At 44.5% G+C, this 26,918-nt stretch overlaps 1 protein-coding gene and 1 long non-coding RNA gene across 6 annotated transcripts in view; one reads left to right on the top strand and one right to left on the bottom strand.

Annotated features, from left to right (window-relative positions):
• LOC149982926 (uncharacterized) overlaps positions 1 to 10,847 on the top strand; it is a 38,083-nt gene extending 27,236 nt beyond the window's left edge. Inside the window, exon 3 of the long non-coding RNA XR_016496756.1 lies at positions 10,710 to 10,847. This is a non-coding gene — a long non-coding RNA (uncharacterized LOC149982926). The remainder of the gene's footprint in view (positions 1 to 10,709) is intronic.
• Positions 1 to 26,918, bottom strand: part of brsk2b (BR serine/threonine kinase 2b) — a 178,879-nt gene that overhangs the window by 62,846 nt on the left and 89,115 nt on the right. For all 5 annotated transcript variants that reach the window (XM_036980439.2, XM_036980441.2, XM_036980443.2 and 2 more), the window contains exons 3-5: positions 1,941 to 2,026; positions 754 to 894; positions 184 to 300 (exon numbers count right to left, since the gene is read on the bottom strand). In XM_036980439.2, coding sequence (XP_036836334.2) covers positions 184 to 300; positions 754 to 894; positions 1,941 to 2,026 — 344 coding nt within the window. The remainder of the gene's footprint in view (positions 1 to 183; positions 301 to 753; positions 895 to 1,940; positions 2,027 to 26,918) is intronic.

Here is a 26,918-nt window from a genome sequence, read left to right as displayed (position 1 = left end):
CCTAAAACTGTGCATATACCGTAACCGAAGTGACTGTGGGTTATGGGTCAACCCGTGCACACACACACGCACACGCACACACACACACACACACACACACACACACACACACACACACACACACACACACACACACACACACACACACACACACACACACACACACACACACAGTTGACTAACCCGCAGCTGGTCTCCAACAGACTATCCCCGACCTGCAGAGACGCCATGCCAAAGTCTGCTATCCTGATGTTGTTCTTCTCATCTAACAACAGGTTCTCTGGCTTCAGATCTCTGTGACTGTGGAGAGTAGGAGGGAAAGAGAGAGAAAAACATAATTTACCCAAGTACCATGCAGAGGTGATAACAAGAAAACCTGACAATCCTACATGACTGGAATTATGCATTTCCCAGGAATGTTGTCCAGGAAATGTCCCGAAAAATGTACACACTGTACTATCATTTCCTTTGATCAGAGACTAATGTTTTCTGCTTTCCAAGAGCCCAGTGTCGGGGGCAGGCCTCTCTCATGTCGTCTCTCTCTCTCTCTGATAGGGTCAGTGTTCCTCTCAGAGATAAAAGGGAAATGGCAGACCAGACACGATCTCAGAAAGCAGGACTGAGCTTCTACTTCTGTTTGCTCTTTAGGGCCTAGGCAGGGATACTTTCAAAGCACTTTGAGACAACTGCTGATGTAAAAACTTCTTATCAGTACATTTGATTTATTGACTGATCGATTGATTGATGATTCACCATATGGAGTGACTGTGGCAGAAGTCCAGAGCTGAGATGATCTGCCTGAAGAACTTCCTGGCTTCCTTGGGTGTTAACCGTCCCTTCTTGACCAAGTAGTCAAACAGCTCTCCCCCTGACACGTGCTCTAGCACCAGGTACCTGTGGAGGGAGGGAACCACACACGTTAGATACACAGTCTAGAGCTGTATATGTCATATTATATACATGATATCATATCTCGATAGCTATGTGCGCCTGGTTCGGTATTATAGAGCTAGTCTACAAGATCCAGGACTGCTTGTAGTAAGAGGCCAGGACCAGCTCTCCTCAAGCTCAAACATTTACATTACATTGACATTTTTGGTCATTTAATGAGGCACCCAATCCTTAATTAATGTTGATCCAGAAACCACTGCTTTTAGTGCACCCTCACGTGTTAACGTGTAATTCAAACATTTGCAGTAATGGTCTTCTATCCATAGAAGTTCCTCGACTCTATAGTTGTTCCTACAGCAGTTGCTACTGTGAGAGTATAGGTGGTAATTCTTGTGATATTATCTGCGGTAGCTACTGTGCTGTATGTGCGAGAAAGCACTGAAAGCACACTGCGGTATCCCTACTGTAGCAGGGATACCCCATATTCCCACAACCCCCCTCCCTCCCACCCACACCACTTCCTGATTTATTAGCAGATTAAGGGATCTGCTCAAGCGTTCACCTGCCAACACTAGTTCAATTAGGAACACATTCACACATGAATTGGGAGTGGGAGAATGTATCCGAGGCAAACACTTTGCGTCCTTGTCGGCGATTCGTCTGTGTCATCGGAATATTAGGAAAACAAATTCCCACACCGGTTGTCGCTGGCGCCTTTAACAATTATTGAATAGTGCATTAAGCAGAGCCATTGGAGCAGGGACACAGGAGAGATTAATACATAAGATAACATATGGATCTACATTAAACCTACAGGCTTTCCGAATAGGCAGGTTAAACTGAGGGAGAACCATATGAAACATTACATGCCAGTGTGAAAAATGGCCCAGGAAAATACGTTTCTCAAGTGATTTTCAACTTGCCTCGCTTGTTTGCTAACATGTTGCTACGCACGGGTGCTTCTCCAAACATGCAGTGGAACGGTTTAAGGGAGGCACATTTGTTACAGCGTTTCAGTGAACCAAATCGCTTTTGGAAAGGACACTCACAAATATTTCTTGTTTTCGTAGACGTCGTGCAACTTTAAAACGTGAGGGTGCTCTATGAGCTTCAGAATGGCTATCTCTCGCTCCACCTGCAGAAACAGAAAAAAAGAGGGAGAAAAAGAGGGGAAATTAAGAATATTAGTGTGTGATTCAAAGTACTTATGGAAGACTTTAATGCCCCCCCCAAAAATGCAAAAAAAATGCATAGCTCCTAGATGGAGCTGGGGATGTACTGTAAGTACTGACCATCCATGAGGTCTAACATAGAGCCCTCATTGGTGCCCACTCAAAAAAACGGTTTTGGTGCTAGGGCCTAAATAATGAAGAGAAGAATGTGCAGACACAAAGAGAGAGCGCAGAGGAACGGAAAGGGAGAGTGCATAGGAGAAAATAATAAAGAACGGAACAGCGAGAAGTGGTGGGAATAAGAGTCGGACTGGCAGTGCCAGAGGCCATGTCTAGCCTGGCAGCTTGGGTCCATGCCAGGGCCTACGGGAACAGCGACATGCCTACCACCTGTTAAGGTCCTGCTCCTTCCACAGCGCAACCACACACCAGCTAATTTAACTCATTAATCACACACTGATATCACTCTATCGAAATACACCACGAAACAGCAGGTAGGGGGACATTTCAACTACTGTTTTTTACACTCTGGAATGTGCATGTGTGTGTGTGTACGCGCATGCGTGTGTGTGTCCCTAAACCATAACGGCACAGTGTATAGAACCTCAGCACCTGATAATGTGGTAACATTTTCCAATGGACCTTGGGCTAAACGTGAGGTAGGTTTATTGATGTGTTAGAAAGGTACAGTACATATGTTCCTTGCATAGAACTATTGGGTTCTATCGGCCACACACCATATGACTCACAAATACTGTGTAGCGTGCACAGCTACTACGTACATTTGTGTCATGTTCTTTCACAAACAGTACACCTACAGTTGAAGTCGGAAATGTACATACACTTAGGTAAGTGACCCCAAACTTTTGAACGGTAGTGTATATATACAGTTGAAGGCTGAAGTTTACATACACTTAGGTTGGAGTCATTAAAACCCGTTTTTTAATCACTCCACATATTTCTTGTTAATAAACTATAGTTTTGGCAAGTCAGTTAGGACATCTACTTTGTGCATGACACAAGTCATTTTTCCAACAACTGTTTACAGACAGATTATTTCACTTATAATTCACTCTATCAACGTTCCAGTGGGTCAGAAGTTTACATACACTAAGTTGACCGTGCCTTTAAACAGCTTGGAATATTCCAGAAAATGATGTCATGGCTTTAGAAGCTTCTGATAGGCTAATTGACATCATTTGAGTCAATTGGAGGTGTACCCGTGGATGTATTTCAAGGCCTACATTCAAACTCAGTGCCTCTTTGCTTGACATCATGGGAAAATCAAAGGAAACCAGCCAAGACCTCAGAAAACTAATTGTAGACCTCCAAAAGTCTAGTTCATCCTTGGGAGCAATTACCAAATGCCTGAAGGTACCACATTCATCTGTACAAACAATAGTACACAAGTATAAACACCATGGGACCACGCAGCCATCATACCGCTCAGGAAGGAGATGCGTTCTGTCTCCTAATGATGAACGTACTTTGGTGCGAAAAGTGCAAATCAATCCAAGAACAACAGCAAAGGACCTTGTGAAGATGCTGGAGGCAACCGGTACAAAAGTATCTATATCCACAGTAAAACGAGTCCTATATCGACATAACCTGAAAGGCCAAGCAAGGAAGAAACCACTTCTCCAAAACTGCCATACAAATCCAGACTACGGTTTGCAACTGCACATGGGGACAAAGATGATACTTTTTGGAGAAATGTCCTCTGGTCTGATGAAACAAAAATGGAACTGTTTGGCCATAATGACCATCGTTATGTTTGGAGGAAAAAGGGAAAGGCTTGCAAGCCGAAGAACACCATCCCATCCGTGAAGCACGGGGGTGGCAGCATCATGTTGTGGGGGTGCTTTGCTGCAGGAGGGACTGGTGCACTTCACAAAATATATGGCATTATGAGGAAGGCAAATTATGTGGATATATTGAAGCAAACTCTCAAGACATCAGTCAGGTAGGTAAAGCTTGGTCGCAAATGGGTCTTCTAAATGGACAATGACCCCAAGCATACTTACAAAATTGTGGAAAATGGCTTAAGGGCAACAAAGTCAAGGTATTGGAGTGGCCATCACAAAGCCCTGACCTCAATCCCATAGACATTTTGTGGGCAGAACTGAAAAAGCCTGTGCGAGTAAGGAGGCCTACAAACCTGACTCAGTTACACCAGCTCTGTCAGGAGGAATGGGCCAAAATGCACCCAACTTATTGTGGGAAGCTTGTGGAAGGCTACTCGAAACGTTTGACCCAAGTTAAACAATTTAAAGGCAAAGCTACCAAATACTAATTGAGTGTATGTAAACTTCTGACCCACTGGGAATGTGATGAAAGAAATAAAAGCTGAAATAAATAAAATTCTCTCTACTATTATTCTGACATTCCACATTCCTAGAATAAAGTGGTGATCCTAACTGTCCTACGACAGGGAATTTATACTAGGATTAAATGTCAGGAATTGTGACATTCGTGACCAATAATACAAATGTCAACTGCATTTTTGTAGCCTCCTTACATCCAGACAAAACAGCTAGTTAGACCATACTGACATCATCATTAATGTCGTGTGGCACCATTCATTTTGTGTGATACTGTCAAACTCAATAAAGCTTCATGATTCAAACAACTGTTACACTTCCTGCTTTGAGACATCACATTGCAGGGGCAATGGCAGCTAAATGGGGAGTACACTTAATGCTTATAAGCATAGATCAACATTTGCTAACCATTAAATTAGGTAAACAGTACATGAGTTATATGAATATGTTAATATACTGCAGTAGCTTTAGTATGACCAAATCTACCTGCAAGATGCCTAGTGCAAACGTCAGGAGGATAGACACACGCACACACACACACACACACACACACCACCACCACCCCCATTCCAAGAACACCTCCAGTCCAGAGTGCTGAGTTGGATTTACAGAATGCTAGCAGTATAAATGCCAGCTCTAGTGAAAACATGAGGGATGAAGCTGTGCAGCTGGCAACTGTTTCTCTCAATAAGTCTCACTCTAATTGCTTCAATAAAGGGTCTGGCTTGTTAGCCAAAGACACAGGTACCATAAACCATAACTACAGAAAAGAAACACAATGTATTCAGAATTCCCTACACAGGTCAGCATTTGCAGTACATTAGAGACGGCCTCTACATCTAGAGAATATTAAGCTGGGTTTGCCAAATAACTGGTATTTAATTTTCATATTCATATTGCATCTCCGTTCCCTCTTCAAATGTCAATAAAGAACGCATGAAGTCATCAGTTTTGAATTGAATAAGCGTTATTCATCAGTAACCAGTGGAGAGGTATCAGTGGGAATATCTGCTCCAGCTGATCAAACTAATCCTGTGTTAAAATACTGTACTGAATGTCCTATTGACTGGGCTTCTCATTGGCTGATCGTTCCTGCGCTATTAGGCTAGGATGTTGGGACACACAAAGGTTTTATATGTTAGCGTAGCAGAGGTGGTTCAGTGAGCTGCACAATCGTGTGATCATTAACCTTGTCTGAGATCTGGAGAATTTATTCTACCTGCCAGAGTTTGGGATTTAACTCAATGGGCTAAGAAAGTCTTAATGTATGGAGGCACTGGGTTCAACACCCAGTAGGTCATACTAGCCTAGCATCAGAACGTATGAGAGTTGCTTGAGAGTTTGTGCAACATCTGGATACACAGAGAGGACTAAACATTGCTGGCTATTACACCATGACCCATGACATCTGGACCCAGTGAACCAATTAGCTAGCGTGGAATCAAGGTGTGCATGCATGATTCTAAAGTTGGGTTTTATGCAGATTTGGTGGCACACATACACACAGAGTAATACGCAACGTCTTGTAATGGCCCATGGGTGCCAACTGTCTTAGGTCAGCTGTGAGCTGCCGCAAGGTACTGTGTCCCAATGTAGTCCTTAAGTGCTATTTCTCTTAAGTGCCCAATTGTCCTGAAGTCCTGATATCCTCATGTGAGTGTGCCATTTTCTTCCCCAAAGTGCATGTTTATCAAATCTTATTGGTCACCTACACGTGTTTAGCAATGTTATTGCGGGTGTAGCGAAAAGCTTGTGCTTCTAGTTCCGACAGTGTAGCAACATCTAACGAGTAATATCTAACAATTTCACAACAAATACCTAATACACACAAATCTAAGTAAAGGGATGTAATTAAGAATATATAAATATGTATATGGACGAGCGCTGTAGGGTGCTCTTGCCTTGATATCTTGCAGTAGGTCTCTCCTGTATTCTGTTTACATACCTACTTTACCCCTCCTCCTGCCAGCGAGCCATACCTCTACCCACATACCAACAGAGGGACACACCCACAGGGGAAAGGGGGAAAGGGTAGAGGGGTGAGAGAAAGACAAGACGAGAGGCGAGGGAAGAGAGGTAGGAACTAGGAAAGTGAGGCACAGGGGACAGAAGCAACCGACAAAATCGTAATTCTATTCCCATCAAAGCCCCAAATCTTCAAAGGTTCTGTCACTGGGATCGGGCCTGGAGCCTTGGAGCAGGGGGAAATAAATAATGAAACCCTTTAATCTTTTTATTTATTTATTAACCTTTATTTATACCAGGGAACAGTGGGTTAACTGCCTCGTTCAGGGGACGAACAACAGGTTTTTACCTTGTCAGCTCAGGGATTCAATCCGACAACTTTTCAGTTACTGGCTCAACGCTCTAACCACTAGGCTACCTGTCACCCAGTGGCTGGCCCCACCAAGCCCTCTGTCATGCCAGCTTCCCCCTTTCTGCCTTCTCTCATAGACAGGGAATGAAGGAAGGAGGGAAGGAGTAAGAGAGAGATTCAGAGAGAGAGCGATAGATGGAGGGATGGAGAGAGAGGGGGACTGAGCGAGAGTTTCTTGGTTACAGCAACACTCAAAATGAAAAACGTTTCCTTTTCCATTTCCCCCTGTCCCTTTCTCTGTCTGTCTCGCTCTAACTTTTCTCTTATTTCTCTTTCTCTCGCTCACACTCTCTGGCTCCTTCTCTGCAGTGTGCTGTGCTATCGAGGCCTTAACAACAGGGATTCTAATGCTAAGTGCTAGCAACGTTTGTATGTTTACAACTGGGATGCTAAAGTTAGGTGCTAGCGATATTTATCCATTTACAACAGCGGCGCTAACACTGGGTGCTAGCGAAATTCACGACAGGGATTTTAATGCTAGGTGCTAGCATCAGCGACAGGGATAGCGTACACCTGAAGCCACATAAACTCACACATTCACACACTAATGTCCTGTGGAAATCAATTTAAGACTGCATTTTCAAAACTATGAAGAAGTTCTCAAAAAATTGCAGCCATATATGCATAGAAAATATATTTTCTAGCCAGATTATTTAACTTATAATTCACTGTATCACAATTCCAGTGGGTCAGACGTTTACATACACTAAGTTGACTGTGCCTTTAAACAGCTTGGAAAATTCCAGAAAATTATGTCATGGCTTTAGAAGCTTCTGATAGGCATCATTTGAGTCAATTGGAGGTGTACCTGTGGATGTATTTCAAGGCCGACCTTCAAACTCAGTGCCTCTTTGCTTGACATCATGGGAAAATCAAAAGAAATCTGCCAAGACCTCCGAAAAAACTTTGTAGACCTCCACAAGTCTGGTTCATCCTTGGGAGCAATTTCCAAATGCCTGAAGGTACCACGTTCATCTGTACAAACAATAGTACGCAAGTATAAACACCACGGGACCACGCAGCCGTCATACCGCTCAGGAAGGAGACACGTTCTGTCTCCTAGAGATGATCGTACTTTGGTGCGAAAAGTGCAAATCAATTTCGTATATAAACTTCCGACTTCAACTGTATATGCATGCCGCACCAGTATGCACACAGCACGCGCACACGCACACGCACATGCACACGCACACGCACACACACACACACACACACACATACACACACACACACACACACACCACTAATAAAGTGCATATGATCAGTATAATGAGAGGTTATTCTTGGTTAGGGTTGCTAGATTGGATGATTGCCTACTAGCCGATCTCCCAGTAAACAGGACTGATTATCCCATTTCCCCAGAGGGAAACCCAGCCTGCCAAACCCTCCACTTTTCCCACAGACAGACTCAAGGTCAACTGACTTACTACTTACTACCAATGACAAAAACTCATCCAAATTGCAACTGTAATGGGTAGATTAACTTGGCTATCATTAGAGAAGGGCGGTTGCCAGATCCTAAGTGAAAATTCCAAAATCGATTTAAAAGGCTTGTATGGAACTATAGAGGACGATTTGGGGTTACAACATGAGAGAATGAGAGGCAGTTTAACCCACTGTTCCTAGGCTGTCATTGTAAATAAGAATTTGTTCTTAACTGACTTGCCTAGTTAAATAAAGGTTAAAAAAATAGAAATTGTCAAAATGATATGTGGTATGTGGTAAGGTTCTGATCACTCCTGTGAAGTCAATTATGGACAACAAGGGGAACGTGGATCCGGACATAAGCGTATGGAAGGACAGAATGGAGGAGTGTAGGGGAGGGAAGCATGGAGGTGCATCCCGTTCCTTTGCCGTCATATCTAATAAGCCCTCCCCTCCCCTCTTCTCCCCCCATCATCCACCCTGTCATCTCCTTGGATCAGTGACACACACTTCAGTGCCGGTAATTAAACACATGTACAAGGTAAACAACCCCCCCCCCCCTACCCTATCATTGAGATGGAGAAATACAACGCAATGTATTATGCTCAATTATTCCACATATGGTGTGTTAATGTGTAGTAATACAGTGTTGAGGAGTGGGGTGATGGGGGAGAGGCGGTCACACAACAGACCTTAGAAATTAGAAATTAGGTGAGACAACGTGTCAGGTCTACAGCTGCTCCTGTAGGCTCCTGAGAGAGGGTGTGTGTGTGTGAGTGTGTGTGTGTGTGTGTGTGTGTGTGTGTGTGTGTGTGTGTGTGTGTGTGCGCGCGCGTCATACATAATGGTCTCTTTGAACTAAACCAGCCGTAGCATATTTCATACACCATGGTGCTTGTATAGTGCAACATCTGATGAAAATGATAGTGTATTTTCACTGTTCAGTACCAAGACTAACTCCCTCAAGAAGATGTATTGTGCTGTAAGAAGCTTCTACCATTCAAATCAAATCACATTTTATTGGTCACATACACATATTTAGCAGATGATATTGTGGGTGTAGTGAAACGCTTGTGTTCCTAGTTCCAACAGTGCAGTAGTATCTAACAATTCATAACAATACACACAAATCTAAAATAAAAGAACGGTATTAAATAATATATAAATATTATGACGAGCTTCACCAGGGTCTGTTATTCCAGTCAATTGTGTGTGTTTGTGTGTGTGTGTGTGTGTGGGGGGGGGGCTGAGTGCTCCAGCTCGAAATGGAAAGAATGGACAACAGCCATCAAGCATTATTATGTGAAGCTCCATGGTTAGATTGGTGGAATTCCAAAATACCCTTACACTTTGTTTTCCTGGAGCTAGGGTATTGGATTTATTAGAAATCATGCCCACCATCAAGAAACAGATTCCTGCTCTGAAAACAGTTGTGTTGCATATTGAGGCTAATGACTCAATGAAATCTGTTTCTAATTTCTGAGAATGCTCAGAAATTAGCAGCACATATAATTGTATAACAATTCCATCTCCTTGCCGTTTTAGCCGTCTTTGGTCTCTTCACCAGTGGACTTGGGCATGTCCTTCGTTGACAATTTTGACTCCTTCTGGAATAGGCCAGGCTACTTTGTGGAAGATGGAATTCACCTGGATGAAAAGGGCTCCCGGCTGTTGTCATTAAACATTGGAAAGTATTAGCATTATGTTAGCATTACATGTAAGTCAATTCTTACCATCTCCTCTTTGGTCACTGTGAAAGTTTCACATGATGTATCTGATTGTGGTGACATGCCTAATGGTGGTAACAGGAGAAATGTAATTGCTATTCCTACTTTCTTTTCTTTTCCTAATAGGTATAATCCAATTTTTGAGTCTCCTGTTGTTCTGAAATCTCAAATTAATCTAACTTGTGTTGAAACTCTGTGTGATTTTAAATACAGAAAAGGTTTGACATTTTTTACATCTTAACATTCGTAGTTTATTACCTAAAATTGATAATGTCAAGATCTGGTTCTCTCAGGTAGACCCTGATATTTTTATTTGATCTGACACCTGGTTAACTGATAAAACCTTGGACTCTGAGGTTGCTATGGATGGTTAAAATGTGTTTAGGGCTGATATGAAAGGCAACGGTGGTGGTGTTGCTTTTTACACAAATAATCGTATTTATGTCTCTCTGTTAAAGTCTACCTCCAGTCCTTGAATTGTTGGCTTTCAGTCTTCAGTTGGGTTCAAATTCAGAAATAACAGTTATAGGAATCTATCGTCCAACCTCCGCCAAGAAGTGTGTACTAAACAAACTCAATGATTTAATTGCCATTTTTACTGCCCCAGAGGTGTGTTTTGCAAGAGGTGTGTTTTCTGTGGTTCGTTGCAGAAGCTTGAATTGTTTACCATGTGCGTTTTTCAAGACCTAGTGTTTGTTGTTTTTTCAAGTATACTGTGATCCTGCGGCTACCATTTCTCAGGAGAGTATTATGTTTATCCTTAACACTGATTCCTTGTCTGGTCTCTCCTCTGCAGCTGGATCCAACCTTACCACGTCACAGCAAGCTTCTGCCACAACATGGACACAGCAGAGATCACCCAGATCCGGAATATGGTAGCCTACCAAGGAGAACTGTTTGGACGGCAGCAAGAACAGCTCTCCCAAATCTCCGGGACCCTTCGGACTCTTGCTGAGTCCCTCCAACCACGGCACACCCCCAACCAAGGAGTAACCAATACCCAGGTCTCAACGCCCAGTGCTACAGACATCATTGTGGTTCCTCCAGGGAACCTGCGCCCAACCCAAGATCCCAGCCCCTGAATGGTATGATGGCAAACCGGGAGGCTCCAAGGGGTTCCTCACACAGTGTTCTCTGGTGATCGAGCTACAGTCCTCCTCGTTCCACACTGATCAGGCCATGATCGACTACATCATCTTTCTACTCTTGGGCAAGGCCCTGGCATGGGCAACGGCGGTGTGGGAAGAGCAGCCACCATCTTGCAGATCCATAGTAGCATTCACTGCCGAGCTGCGAGGAGTGTTTGACCAACCACTCAACGGACGAGAAGCAGCCAGCCGACTGTTCAATCTCCACCAAGGGGTCAGACCAGTTGCTGACTTCGCCATTGGGGGGGGGGGGGGGGGGGGGGGTCGCACTCGTCGCACACGTCTGAGTCCACAGGAGCATGGCTGCTCTCTCTACAGCGGAGGTTTCAGTCATGTCTGTGCTACCTGTCCAGAGCTGACGGGAAACGCCAGGGCACGCCAGGACAGGGGGAGACCCTGACGAGCTGAGCAGTTACCTCCCAGCTACCCAGCCACCATCTGTTACTACCCGCAACCCTCCACTGGGACAACCGTCAGCACCAGATTCAAGCCTTTGTGGAATGCAGGGCCGCGGATAATTTCATTGATCAATACTGCAGATTCATGCCCTCGATGGATGCCCCATTGGCTCCGGTCAGGTGGAATATCAGACCAAGCCCATTCTACTGCAGGTTGGGGTGAACCACTCTGAGACTCTTAGTTTTCTGTTGATAGCTGCTCCCGAGAACCACCTTATCCTAGGGTATCCCAGGCTAGAGCTACATAACCCACTCGTTTCCTGGTCCACGGGACACCTACTAGACCGGGGTAAGGACTGCCAGACTAAAAATCTAAGACCCCCACAAGGAGCCTAACCGTATCCTCCTGCATCCCTTGAAGACCAAGACTTTTCCACTCTCCCTCCCGAATACTTTGACCTCCGGGAGGCCTTTAGTAAGAGGCAGGCCGCTACCCTTCCCCCTCATTGTCTATACAACTGTGCCATAGAACTCCTACCCGGCACCACACCTCCCCGGGGTCGTATGTACTCCCTCTCGACCCCGGAAGAAGCAGTCATGGACAATTACATCCGGGAGTCGCTGGAGGCAGGTTTTATGCGCCCCTCTACATCCCCTGCTAGTGCAGGCTTCTTATTCGTGGGTAGAAAGTATGGGGGCCTGTGTCCCTGCATACAATCTTGTGAGAAACAGGGAGAGAGATGAATGGAAGACTGCCTTTAACACCCCTAGTGGCCACTATGAGTATTTCGTCATGCCCTTCGGATTATCAAACTCACCAGCAGTCTTTCATTGGTCAATGTCATTCCGAGGGATATGTTGAATCGGTTAGTTGTTGTTTACCTCGACGACACCTTGATCTTCTACAAGACCCTTCCGGGAATACCTACTGCAGTCTACCAAGTCCTGAGATGCCTCATGCAGAGTCAACTATATGTCAAGATAGAGAAGTGTGAGTTCCACGTATCCCAGGTTTCCTTCCTGGGTCACATTATCTCTACAGCAGGCATACAAATGGACCCCATAAAGATTGAGGCGGTAGTGGACTGGACCTGTCCCACCTCACTCATTCATGGAGCTCAAGGGACATTTCATCTCTGGACCATCCTCGTTCATCCTGATCCGGAGCAGGGACGGTCCCTTCACAGGGGAACAAGGAGGACAAGAAACTGCACCCATGCTCCTTTCTCTCCAAGCGGTTCTTGTCAACAGAACACAACTATGATGTAGGCAACCGGGAGCACTTGGCAGTTAAGTGTGCTCTCGAGGGGTGGAGACACTTGTTGGAGGGGACACCTCATCCTTTCATGATATGGACGAACCATAAGAACTTGGTCTCCATTCAAGAAGCCAAGAGGTTGAATGCTCACCAGGCGTGCTCTGTTTTTTAATAGGTTCGATTTCACACTAGCCTATTGCCCAGGATCCAAGAATCAGAAGGCAGACGCCCTGTCCCGCCAACACAATGTCTCTAACGAGGAGAGGGACACCGACCCAATCGTCCCCAGCTCACACATTGTGGCCCCTGTGATATGGAGAATTGAGACCATGGTCGGACAAGTCCAGACCCGAGGACCTGATCCCTGTGGGGGACCCACTAACAGACTGTACGTTCCATGGTCAGCCCGGTCCCGAGTACTACAATGGGGACAATCCTCTAAATTAACTGAGCATCCAGGACACTGGAGTACCTGAGGCATCCTTGAGTCTCTCCTCTGGGTCCCACCCTCAGCCGAATGGGCAAACTGAGCGGACCAACCAGGAGCTGGAGAAGTTCCTCCGCTGCTTCATTTCCACTCAGGCCAGCAACTGGAGCAAGTTCCTTGTCTGGGCAGAGTATGCTCATAACACACTGCCAAACTCATCTGCTGAACTGTCTCCGTTTGAGTGTCAATTCAGGTTTGTCCCCCCACTCCCGTTTCCTGAACAAGTGGCTGAAGCGGGGGTGCTATCAGCCAAGGCGTTCATTCGATGATGTCAGAGTGCAATTCTTCTTGCTCCGTTCCTCTGGCAAACAGTTGGTTTAAGAATACTTTTCCCGCCAAAACTCTAACACGTTCTAAAGCGAATAATAGAACAATATTTCTAACATAGAAAGTGAGGAATGGTCAGAGATGGGACGTTTCACCTCTGGACCCATCAGTTCCTAATTCTCATTAAGCCCCACCAGTTCCCTGCTAATGTCGTATTGTGTGTTATTTCGTGATATCATGTATAGGAAAAACAGTAACTTGAAAAGTATACACACTACATGTACAATGTTTCCATCCAAAAATGATGAAACTGTTTTTGTTAAGAGAAGGTGTGATTTTAGAAACTATAAGAGGAAATTGTTTCTATAAGTAGTCACCACCCCCTTGAGTGAGGTCAGAGAGCGTGTCAGCCTGACGGAACTGCCCCTTTTGAACTAACTGTATAAAATGATGGGTTAAGAATGAACATATTAGACCAGAGAGAGTGAGTAGATAAATAACAGTCATCAGATTAATGAAAGTAAGTTCCTTTAGATTCTAGCCCTATTACTGACCAAATTGATATCATTAATGCATTTAATCACCATTTTATCTCTGCAGGCTATATATTTGAATGTATTTCAACGCCAGCTCTTGAAAAGCGTAGTTTGGATGTCGATGGTGAAAATCCATTGAATGATACTGAAAATGCTGGTCAGGAGTTTTCTTTTTGGAAATTCACTGACAAAGACGTCCTGGATGCTTTGCTAACATTAGACAAAAAAATTAATCCACAGGGGATGATCATTTGGAGCCTGGTTTGCAACTCTCTTTATTGCTGGCTCAATTTTTGATTTAACATTGTTATCAGGAATTATTCCTAAAGCACGGAAATCTGTATATGTGCTGCCACTCCATAAGGGTGGGGATACAAATGATCTTGACAACTATCGCCCCATTTCAAGACTACGTTGTTTAGCTAAGATTCTTGAATCGTTTGTTAATGTACAACTTTGTTCCTTTTTTATCTGATAATTGAATTTTTCATATAAACCAATCAGGGTTTACGCCTGGGCATAGTACTACAACAGCAACCACTCTAGTTTTTAATTATTTTGTCAATGCCTTGGATGCTAAAAAGAGCTGTGCTGCCTTGTGCCTTGTTTATTGACCTCTCAAAAGGTGTTCAACATCGTTGATCATTCTGTTGTGCTGAATAAGTTATCAAGAATAGACCTGGGATACACAGCCTGTTTATGTTTTCAGAATTATCTAAGTGACAGAACTCAGGCCATCTTGACAGATGTGGTCAAATCTGAGTTTCTTGAGATTAAAGAAAGTGTTCCTCGGGGTTCGATTTTGGGTCCATCATTGTTAATCTTGTACATTAATGACACACTGTTAAAACTTGTAACATTCACCTCAGTGTAGCAGGCCATTCGTGAACTTCAGCATGAATTTGATTCAATTCACAAATCACTTAAAGATCTAAAATTAGTGTTAAATACAAGTAAAACCAAGCTCATGTTGTTCTCTAGGTTACGAAATGTTGACCCTGATGATATGAATATTTGCACCACAAATACACATATGAGATGAGTAAAGCAGTATGTAAACATTATTCAAGTTACTAGCATCCATTATTAAAGTGACCAGTGATTCCATGTCTATATGGCAGCAGCCTCTAAAGTGCAGGGTTGGGTAACCGGGTGGTAGCCGGCTAGTGATGGCTATTCAACAGTCTAATGTCCGTGAGATACAGTGGCTTGCGAAAGTGTTCACCCCCTTGGCATTTCTATTTTGTTGCCTTACAACCCCCCCAAACTCCTTCAGGCTTATCTTTGGTCTCTTTGTTGCCTCTCTGATTAATGCCCTCCTTGCCTGGTCCGTGAGTTTTGAATTTAATGTTGCTCCGTGGGATGTTCAAAGTTTCTAATATTTTTTTTATAACTCAACTATGATCTGTACTTCTCCACAACTTTGTCCCTGACCTGTTTGGAGAGCTCCTTGGTCTTCATGGTGCCGCTTGCTTGGTGGTGCCCCTTACTTATTGGTGTTGCAGACTCTGGGGTCTTTCAGAACAGATAGTGAGATCATGTGACACTTAAATAAAGTCCACCTGTGTGGAATCTAACTAATTGTGTGAATTCTGAAGGTAATTGGCTGCACAAGATATTTAGGGGCTTCATAGCAAAGGGGGTGAATACATATGTACACACCCCTTTTCATTTATTTTTCATTTCACTTCACCAATATGGACTATTTTGTGAAAAACCATTACATGAAATCCAAATAAAAATCAATTTAAATGACAGGTTGTAATACAACAAAATAGGAAAAACACCAAGGGCGATGAATACTTTTGCAAGAAACTGTAGAAGCTGTTGTTTAGTCTCTTGGTCCCAGCTTTGATGCACCTGTACTGACCTCGCCTTCTGGAAGATAGTGGTGTGAACAGGCCATGGCTCGGGTGGATGATGTCCTTGATAATCTTTTTGGCCTTCCTGTGACATTGGGTGCTGTAGATGTCCTGGAGGACAGGCAGTGATGCAGTGATGCATTGGCCTGACCCATCCTCTGGAGAGCCCTGCGGTTGCGGCCTGACTATAAACACTCCTGCAAGCTCTAAGGACAGAGCTAGGGATGCCGGCTGGGCCAACCAGCCTTGCGAGGGTTAACACTCATAAATGTCTTACTCACGTCGGACACAGAAAAGGAGAGCCCACAGTCCTTGGGAGCGGGCCACATCGGTGGCACTGTGTTCTCCTCAAAGCGGGCTAAGAAGGTGGTTAGCTTGTCCGGGAGCAAGAAGTCGGTGTCCGCAACCTGGCTGGTTTTCCTTTTGTAATCCTTGATTGTCTGTAGACCCTGCCACATACGTCTCGTATCTGAGCCGTTGAATTACGACTATACTTTGTCTCTGTACTAACGTTTTGCCTGTTTGATTGCCTTACAGAAGGAATAACTACACTGGTGGGTTCAACCACATTCCCAGTCAACTTGCCATGGTTAAATGCAGTGGTTTTCAATTTTGGTTTTGCATGAATGCTGCCATCTATCCACGGTTTCTGGTTTGAGTAGGTTTTACTAGCCACAGTGGGAACAACATCCCCTATACACTTCCTGATGAACTCATTCACCATGTCCGTGTATACGTCAATGTTATTCTCAGAGGCTACCCGAAACATATCCCAGTCCGCGTGATCAAAACAATCTTGAAGCGTGGATTACGATTGGTCAGACCGGAGTTGAATTAATCTTAGCACGGGTACTTTCTGTTTGAGTTTCTGCCTATAGGAAGAGAGGAGCAAAATGGAGTCATGATCAGATTTACTGAAGGGAGGGAGGAGGAGGACTGTGTAAGCATCCCGGAAGGGGGAGAAGCAGTGGTCTGTGTTTTTCCAGGATATGTGGTTTCCAGTTTGCATAATGTCCAGTGTATTTCCTTGAGGGCCGTTGTGGTATCGGCTTGAGGGGGAATATACACGGCTGTGACTATAACCGAAGATAATTCTCTTGGGAGGTAATACGGTCTGCATTTGATTGTGAGGTATTCTAGGTTGGGTGAACAAAGTCGGACTAGAAGTCCACTCCGAATACCTCTTCTCCACCCGCTGCGTCTTGGAGCAGCCTCTTGGATAAGTTCAATTGACCTGGGGGGTACGAACAAAGAATCCAATTCGGGAAAGTTGTATTCCTGGTCGTAATGCTGGTGAGTTACCGCCACTCTGATATCTAAAAGTTATTTCCGGCTGTATGTAATAACACAAAAAACGTTCTGGGATAACGTAAGAAATAACACAAAAAAAAACTAATTACTGCCAAGTTGCTTAGGAGCTAGAAGCAGAACCTCCATGTCTGTCTGCACCATCACTCCATTATAATCAGTTGTTATAAAACAATGTGCTACTCAGGCTAATAAAATGTGATTGATGGACTATTGTAGGCTTAGTCCCAGTCCCAGCATCTCAGGCTCTGATGGGTTGAGACGGCCTGTGGTTTCCAGAGGGAATTGCGGGTAGTGTAGTTGGCTGAGGATGAATGTAGTTCCTGATTGGGCTAATCAGTGCTAACGAGACAGGGTACGTCAAAAGCGCAAGTGGCATCCCCCGGTGAGGAATATGAGTGTGTGCGTCATGCGTCATACCCATTTCTTTAGAGTAGCTGGAGGAGTGCAGATGTTCTCTCTTCCCCTCTCGCTGCATCCGTCCCTCTTTCTTTCCCTAGTCCCTCTATCCTTTGTCCCTCTCGTTCCACTCCCTCTAGCGCTATCATTAGCCGAACAGACTGTGTTAGTACTCAGTGAAAACAGAATCATATATGAATCAGAGACAGCATGAGAGTAAAACAAATATCTAAGAGTTTAGATGATCTAATTCCACAACAATGCTTAAATCGCATCAGGAGACCTCGTTCGAGGTCTGGAAAAAATGAATAATAAATGTGGATTTTGGGGTGTAGTTACCCTTTTAATGTAGGTGGCACTAGCAAGAGACCGTTGGTTAGCAATGTTTCTGTAGCGCTCATGTAAGTGCAGAGTTTGCAAAACAAATGCCCACTGGATTGATGCAACTCGTCATGATATCATTCTGCCAGGTAGGCATAGGCTACTTGATCCTATTCACTGATCCTATTCAAATCCCTGGTAATAATGTGTAAATAAAGCACTACTTTTTCTACAGTCAAATCAAAATGTATTAGTCACATGCGCCTTACAGTGAAATGCTTACTTACAAGCCCCTAACCGACAGTGCAGTTTTAAAAAATACGGATAAGAATAAGAGATAAAACTAACAGGTAATTAAAGAGCATCAGTAAAAAAAATACAGGGTGCAGGGGCACCGGTTAGTTGAGGTAGTATGTACACGTAGGTAGAGTTAATTAAAGTGACTATGCATAGATGACAACAGAGATTGGCAGTGGTGTGGAGAGGGGGGGGGGGGGGCAATGTAAATAGTCTGGGTAGCCATTTTATTAGATGTTCAGGAGTCTTGATGGCTTGGGGATAGAAGCTGTTTAGAAGCCTCTTGGACCTATACTTGGTGCTAAGGTACCGTTTGCCGTGCGTTAGCAGAGAGAACAGTCTATGACTAGGGTGGCTGGAGTCTTTGACAATTTTCAGGGCCTTCCTCTGACACCGCCTGGTATAGATGTCCTGGATGGCAGGAAGCTTGGCCCCAGTGATGTACTGGGCTGTTCGCACTACCCTCTGTAGTGCCTTGCGGTCGGAGAACGAGCAGTTTCCATACCAGGCAGTGATGCAACCATGCTCTCGATGGTGCAGCTGTAGAACCTTTTGAGGATCTGATGACCCATGCCAAATCTTGTCAGTCTCCTGAGGTTTTATTGTGCCCACTTCATGACTGTCATGGTGTGCTTGGACCATGTTAGTTTGTTAGTAATGTGGACACCAAGGAACTTCATGCTCTCAACCTGCTCCACTGCAGCCCCGTTGATGAGAATGGGGGAGTGCTCTGTCCTCTTTTTCCTGTAGTCCACAATCATCTCCTTTGTCCTGATCACGCTGAGGGAGAGGTTGTTGTCCTGGCACCACATAGCCAGGTCTCTGACCTCCTCCCTGTAGGCTGTCTCGTTGTTGTCGGTGATCAGGCAGGTTACCTTAGTGTTCTTGGGCACGGGCACATGCACTATGGTGCTTCACGGAGTCGGTACAAACATGTTGGTATTACAGACTCAGACAGAGAGAGGTTGAAAATGTCAGTGAAGACACTTGCTAGTTGGTCAGTGCATGCTCGCAGTACGTGTCCTGGTAATCTGTCTGGCACTGCGGCCTTGTGAATTGACCTGTCTAAAGGTCTTACTCATATTGTTTGTGGAGAGCGTGGTCACACTGTCTTCCAGTACATCTGGTGCTCTCATGCATGTTTCAGTGTTATTTGCCTTGAAGCCAGCATAGAAGTAGTTCATCTGGTAGGCTTGCGTCACTGGGCAGCTCTCGGCTGTGCTTCCCTTTGTAGTCTAATGGTTTGCAGGCCCTGCCACATCTGACGAGTGTCAGGGCCGGTGTAGTACGAATCGATCTTACTCCTGTATTGATGTTTGCCTGTTTGATGGTTCATCGGAGGGCATTGTAGGATTTCTTATAAGCTTCCAGGTTAGAGTCCCGCCCCTTGAAAGTGGCAGCTCTAGCCTTTAGCTCAGTGCGGCTGCTGCCTGTAATCCATGGCTTCTGGTTGGGGTATGTACGTACGGTCACTGTGGGGACGAAGTCATCGATGCACTTATTGATGAAGCCAATATGTGGTGTACTTCTCAATGCTGCCATTGGAGGAATCCCGGAACATATTCCAGTCTGCGCTAGCAAAACAGTCCTCAGTTGAACAATAACTCGAGACTTCCATAGATATCATGCACCAGCTGTTGCTTACAAAAAATACATAGACCGCCGCCCCTTGTCTTACCAGGCGTTGCTGTTCTATACTGCCGGTACATCGTTTAACTTCTTGGTGACAGGGGGCAGTATTTTCACGTCCGGATGAAATGCATGCCAAAATTCAACTGCATGCTACTCATCCCCAGAAGATAAGATATGCATAGTGTTAGTAGATTTGGATAGAAAACACTCTGAAGTTTCTAAAACTGTTTGAACCATGTCTGTGAGTATAACAGAACTTATTTAGCAGGCGAAACCCTGAGGACAAACCATTCAGAATTATTTTTTTGAGGTCACTCTCTTTTCAATGTGTTTTCATTGGGAATCCAGATTTCCAAGGGACCTTCTTGCAGTCGCTTCCACTGGATGTCAACAGTCTTTAGAAATTGGTTAAGGTTTTTCCTTTGTGTAATGAAGAAGTACGGCCATCTTGAACGAGGGTCACTTGAAGTGTACTGTTAGATAGAGGCGGGTGACCAGAAAGCTAGCTACAGTTTGTTTTCCTTCTGTATCCTCCTGTATTGTATCATCCCGTCTTCAATTTTATCGATTATTTACGTTAAAAAATACCTAAAGTTGTATTACAAAAGTAGTTTGAAATGTTTTGGCAAAGTTTACAGGAAACTTTTGAGATATTTTGTAGTCACATTGCGCAAGTTGGAACCAGTGTTTTTCTGGATGAAACGAGCCAAATAAATTGACATTTTGGATATATATCGACGGATTTAATCGAACAGGACCATTTGTGATGTTTATGGGACATATTGGAGTGCCAATAAAAGAAGCTCGTCAAAGGTAAGGCATGAATTATATTTTTATTTCTGCGTTTTGTGTTGCGCCTGCAGGGTTGAAATATGCTTCTCTCTCTCTTTATTTACGGAGGTGCTATCTTCAGATAATAGCATCTATGCTTTTGCCGAAATCTGACATGTTGGCTGGATTCACAACCCACGTGGCTTTAATTTGCTATCTTACATGTGTGATTTAATGAAAGTTAGATTTTTATAGTAATTTTTTGAATTTGGTGCTCTGCATTTTCCCAGCCAGCTGTATGTTGATGTTGTCGTCATTCAGCCACAACTCCGTGAAGTATAAGATGTTACAATTTTTAATGTCCCTGTTGGTAGTTTAATCTTAAGCGTAACTTGTCGATTTTATTGTCCAAAGATTGCACATTTGCTAGTAGAATTGAGGGAAGTGGGGGTTTATTCAATCGCCTTTGACTTCTCAGCAGGCAGCCCGCTCTCCGGCCTCTCTTTCTCCGCCTCCTCTTCACACAGATCACGGGGCTCGAGGCCTGTTCCCGAGGGAACCTTATATCCTCCGCCTTGGGCTCGTCAGAGTTGTGAAAGAAGAAAAAGGATTCTGCTAGTCCGTGGTGAGAAATCGCTGTCCTAATGTCTAGAAGTTATTTTCAGGTCATAAGAGATGGTAGCGGCAACATTACGTACGAAATTAGTAAAAAAATAAATTACAAACAACGCAGATAAACAAACAAAAAAACACAATTGGTTAGGGGCACATAAAACGTCTGCCTTCTGCATCCGGCGCCATTTTAGGGTCCCTCCATTACCACCAATGGTCTCCCTTATCTCAGGGATTTAGCTACTGTGTCTATGCATTAACTCTGAGGGATTAACACAGGTTCATTATCACCAACACAAAGTCATTAAGAAAAAAATCCATATGCAAAACTAGACACAGATATGCAAAACCATACACAATGCACTCTCATACACATTACAGGGATACATACAAATGGATGCATGCATAATGGTACGCACAAGGCAGTTCTACACAAAAATATGTGGAGCCTCACTCTCCCTTTCTCTTAGCCTTTCTGTCTCTCTCTCTCTCTTACACTCACACATGCACACACACACACGAACACGCACTGCAATCAGTGTCTCACATGTGTTAATAGATCGGTAATGCTTAGGCTCTTCCTCTCTCCCACTAGCAGTGTTCTGAGCACTGGGATCAATGGGAAAGTCTTCCACTGGAAGTCTGTAATCTCCCTAACACATCCCCCACACACACACACACACACACACACACACACACACACACACACACACACACACACACACACACACACACACACACACACACACACACACACACAACAACCGAGGGCACTGTATGGAGAGGTCTTCGTCAACTGATGGTGCTGTCATACTGAACCCCTGAGCGAGCTCAGCTCACCCATCCATTCACCATCTCCACAGAGGGACCTGGTCCTGAACAGCTGTGCGTCTGCTGCAGTATCATTCCTCAGTGTGTGTGTGTGTGTGTGTGTGTTTGCTTGCCTTCATCTTGTCTCAAGAGGACCACAATGGAAATAGGTCCCAGACTTTATTGTGTGTTATCCTCAATGATTTAACCTCGTGTGCATGTACGGCTTTTTCAAGTGTTGTGTGTGCGCTTGTTTTTTAAAAATGATCAAATTAATAAACGAAACTAAAACTAAACTTCGTGTTTGTGTGTCTGCGTGTGTATTGGTATGTGGTCAGAGGATATACAGAAAGCCCTGTAATAAAACTAGTGAGGATCTCTAGAGATTGAAGATACACTGAGAACCAGCGATGTGTTCATTAGCGGACCCTAAGGACTACTAACGATGTGGGATGTATGATGCGTGTGGGCTGAGAGAGAAGACGGATGACAGCCTCCCTCCTGAGTTACAGAATGACTGAGATGTGGCGTCAATGGATCTGTCCTTTTAAAGAAGTCGTCTACAGTGCCATAGACGGTGACTAAGGTCACACGTTGAAGAGTGTGTGTGGGTTCAAGGTGAGTCGATAACACCTTCGCAGATCCTCAACGCCACACGTCAGTGAATCAAACAAGCTGCTCCTCGGTCAACGCGGTGTTGAATGACCAGATAATCCTAAAGGCTATCCTACGGTAGAGGTACACACACACGGTACACACACACACCCTCTCTCTCTCTCTCTCTCGCTCACACAAAGATGTCCAAGGAAGGCCAAACTGACTGACATTCATCTCTCTGCAAGTCACTCAGGGGCAAACACACAAACACAAGCACACATACACACACACACACGTACACACACCCATCCAATAATCACACCATCCGGCCTCTCCTGACCAATCAATGGCCTAGCTCTGCGTGGGCTGAGCATTCTTAATGAATTACAAGGATTGACTGGGGAGCCGCTCGTTCGCAGCTCCTCCGAATCCCACGTTAATTGAAATGCAATACGGAGCTCAGGGCCACGGAGAGGGACGTCAATTGGAACATCCTCACAGAAATCAAACCACCATCTGTTGCTGTGATAACGAAGGCTGTGTCCGAAAACGTTACGAACGGTCAAATCCTTGCTTCCTCAGATCTTGTTTCCTCAATTTGTCTCAAAGCACACTGGAGGAGAGGATCCAAGGACCCTCCCCTGGACCTCCTTCTCAAATTAGCTTTGAGAGGACAGCCTATTGTGAGCCTGAATGAGTCTGGAGCTGAGGACTGCAACCAGAGTTGTGCTGTGTTGGCGTAATGTGACTCGGCTGGAGGATGTTCTGCGTACACATTGGGAATACTGGGTATTTGATGCAGTCACGCAACACTCATTCGGATCGACGACCACCACATTATAATTGTCACTACATAGTGTCATGTTAAACAATCACTTAGAGTATAGGAGAGGAGAAATTTGATTTGAGGATCGGATTGAATTGAGTCCCTTGTTGAAAGCTTTAGATTGTTGATTAGTAACAACGGTTTGACTCGTATGTTTCCATCTAGTTTCCAATCTACTGTAAGTGTATCTATGCAAATACTGTATATAAAATAAAAAAGACTCATAGAGTTAGTCTGCACTGTGTAACTCCAAGGTCTCCTCGTGGTATGTAAATGATAACTAGCCAGGGCTGGGGAGAGAGCATATGAAGGCCATTAATTCTCATATGAGAGTTCTGGAGGTGACGGGCTGAGAAATAGCTAGCTGAGCGTCTCCCCTGTTCCCAGCTGCAATGATGATGACTACATTACACAGAATACATTATAGCATAATCATACATAGAGAGAGAGAGAAAAAAAAGAAAAAAAATAGGGAGGGGTTCAGAGAGATAGAGAAAGATTGGGAGAGAGCACGAGAGAGAGAGAGAGAGAGAGAGAGAGAGATCCAAAGGAATAGAGACATTGTAAATTACATAAGACATTTGAAATGACTCCAGTCCTTTTGAATTTTTATGTTTACTGTAAATGTTTCATTGTTTATTTCACTTTTGTTTATTATCTATTTCACTTACATTGGCAATGTAACCACGTTTCCCATGCCAATAAAGCCTTTCAAATTTAATTTAATTGAGGAAGCGAGAGAGAGAGAGAGAGAGAGAGAGAGAGAGAGGGAGAGAGAGAAAGAGAGAGAGAGAGAGGGGGATAGAGAGAGAGAAAGAAAGAGAAAGAGAGAGAAAGAGAAGGGGAAGTGATGGTGCTGTCATGGCGATGTCAGGGAAAGCAGATTAAGGTCAGCTGTGATTCATCAAGAAAGGGCAGATGCTCTCTTCTGTGGAGGATTGCAATCTGTATTCTTTAATTTTATCCCCCTTTTTCTCTTTAGCCTCCTCACCCGGTACCACCCCCCCCCCCCCCACCCCCCACCCCGCCAGCTCCATCTCGCTCGCTCTCAAGGGCTCAGACATAGATACGCACAAGCATGCTCGCACACATGTATGCACGCACGCACAAACACAATATAGACTCACTAAGCTGTAAATGCTTATAAACAGTCACATACATAAGCACACACACACACAAACACACAGTGCGTAAAAAAAAGTACTCAGTAGTATGGACACCATTAACAAAGTCAGCCACTCGTTGAGAGCAGAGATGAAATGATTCCAGTCAAGCAAGAGGCTTTAAGACCAAGATCAAGAAAACCTCTACAGTGGCTTCTATTAAACAAAAAAACAAACAAACGTCCTCTCACTGTCAACTGCGTTTATTTTCAGCAACCTTAACATGTGTAAATATTTGCATGTACATAACAAGATTCCACAACTGAGACATAAACGGAACAAGTTCCACCGACATGTGACTAACAGAAATGGAATAATGTGTCCCTGAACAAAGGGGGGGGTCAAATGCAAAAGTAACAGTCAGTATCTGGTGTGGCCATCGGCTGCATTAAGTACTGCAGTGCATCTCCTCCTCATGGACTTCACCAGATTTGCCAGTTCTTGCTGTGAGATGTTACCCCACTCTTCCACCAAGGCACCTGCAAGCTCCCGGACATATCTGGGGGGAATGGCCCTGTCCTCTCCATCCGATCCAACAGGTCCCAGACGTGTTCAATGGGATTGAGATCCGGGCTCTTCGCTGGCAATGGCAGAACACTGACATTCCTGTCTTGCAGAACGATCATTCCTTCGACGATAAACGCAAATCCGACCATCACCCATGGTGAGACAAAACCGCGACTCGTCAGTGAAGAGCACTTTTTGCCAGTCCTGTCTGGTCCAGTGACGGTGGGTTTGTGCCCAAAGGCGACGTTGTTGCCGGTGATGTCTGGTGAGGACCTGCCTTACAACAGGCTACAAGCACTCAGTCCAGCCTCTCTCAGCCTATTGCAGACAGTCAGAGCACTGATGGAGGGATTGTGCGTTCCTGGTGTAACTTGGGCAGTTGTTGTTGCCATTCTGTACCTGTCCGTCTCACGGCGTCTCACAGTGCGGACATTGCAAGTTATTGCCCTAGCCACATCTGCAGTCCTCATGCCTCCTTGCAGCATGCCTAAGGCACGTTCACGCAGATGAGCAGGGACCCTGTGCATCTTTCTATTGGTGTTTTTCAGAGTCAGTAGAAAGTTATCTTTAGTGTCCTAAGTTTTCATAACTGTGACCTTAATTGACTACCGTCTGTAAACTGTTAGTGTCTTAATGACCGTTCCACAGGTGCTTGTTCATTAATTGTTTGTGGTTCATTGAACAAGCATGGGAAACAGTGTTTAAACCCTTTACAATGAAGATCTGTGAAGTTATTTGGATTTTTACAAATTATCTTTGAAAGACAAGGTCCTGAAAAAGGGATGTTTATTTTTTTGCTGAGGTTATATTTTACACATACATCCCCCCTCTCCGTCTCACACAACCAATTTCCTGCCATCATGACATTTTCTACACTTATCTGGTCTCACCAGGTGGTCCTCTAACAGCCGCTAGCCCCCCTCTCCTTATCCCTGCCACCATCCCTCCATTCGCCACACCCCATCCATCCCTACCACCTTGACTGTCTCCCTCTCCCTCCCTCCCATATCCACCATCTCCCTGGCTTACAAATGCTAAATGTTCCCTTAGGACTAAAGTCTGGATGCCATACCCCTTGCTGGGCCCAGGGACGACACACACACACAGGTGCACACACACACACAAACACCCACACTCACAGACACTCACTTCAGTATTCAACATTTGTCCAGGCGGGTGTGGATAAACATCTATGGGTGGAGTTAAAGTAGGTAAGGGTTAAGGCTGTATCACATCCGGCCGTGATTGGGAGTCCCATAGATGGCGCACAATTGGCCCAGCGTTGGCCGGGTTTGGCCGGTGTAGGCCGTCATTGTAAATAAGAATTGACTTACTTGCCTAGTTAAATAAAGGTGAAATAAAAACAATTAAAATAAGGTTTGGGATAGGGTTCAAACATAAACAACTTGACAGTTAAGTTTAGGCATTCATTCGGAGTGGTTAAGGTAAGGGTTAAGGTTTGGGAAAGGGTTCACACTGAAAAAAAATAAAAACTAAAAACAAGTACCCAGCACTGGGATTGAACCCACACTCCTCAGAGTTGTAGCTCACGTTTTAAGCCCTTCCTCTATCCCCATCTACAACACCCTAACACAAGTCTACTAGATGGAAACAAGCACTCGCGTTGCACCTAGTGGATGATATTGACATTGCATGCATGCATCCCGACGTCCTGGGGACCTGGAAAAACGTCTAATACTGCAGCGTATCGGGTGTGACCTGGCTGCATTGCAGTATAGCTATATCCATAGAGCAGAGTAGGAAGTTGTAAGATGGAGTGAGATTAGATGACTGTAAATATATACA

This window comes from Oncorhynchus mykiss, chromosome 6 (assembly GCF_057628025.1).
Source record: "Oncorhynchus mykiss isolate SJ-2025 chromosome 6, ASM5762802v1, whole genome shotgun sequence".
In the NCBI taxonomy this organism is placed as follows: domain Eukaryota; kingdom Metazoa; phylum Chordata; class Actinopteri; order Salmoniformes; family Salmonidae; genus Oncorhynchus; species Oncorhynchus mykiss.
The sequence above is the reverse complement of the archived record's forward strand: the minus strand, read 5'-3'. Positions and strand labels throughout refer to the sequence as shown.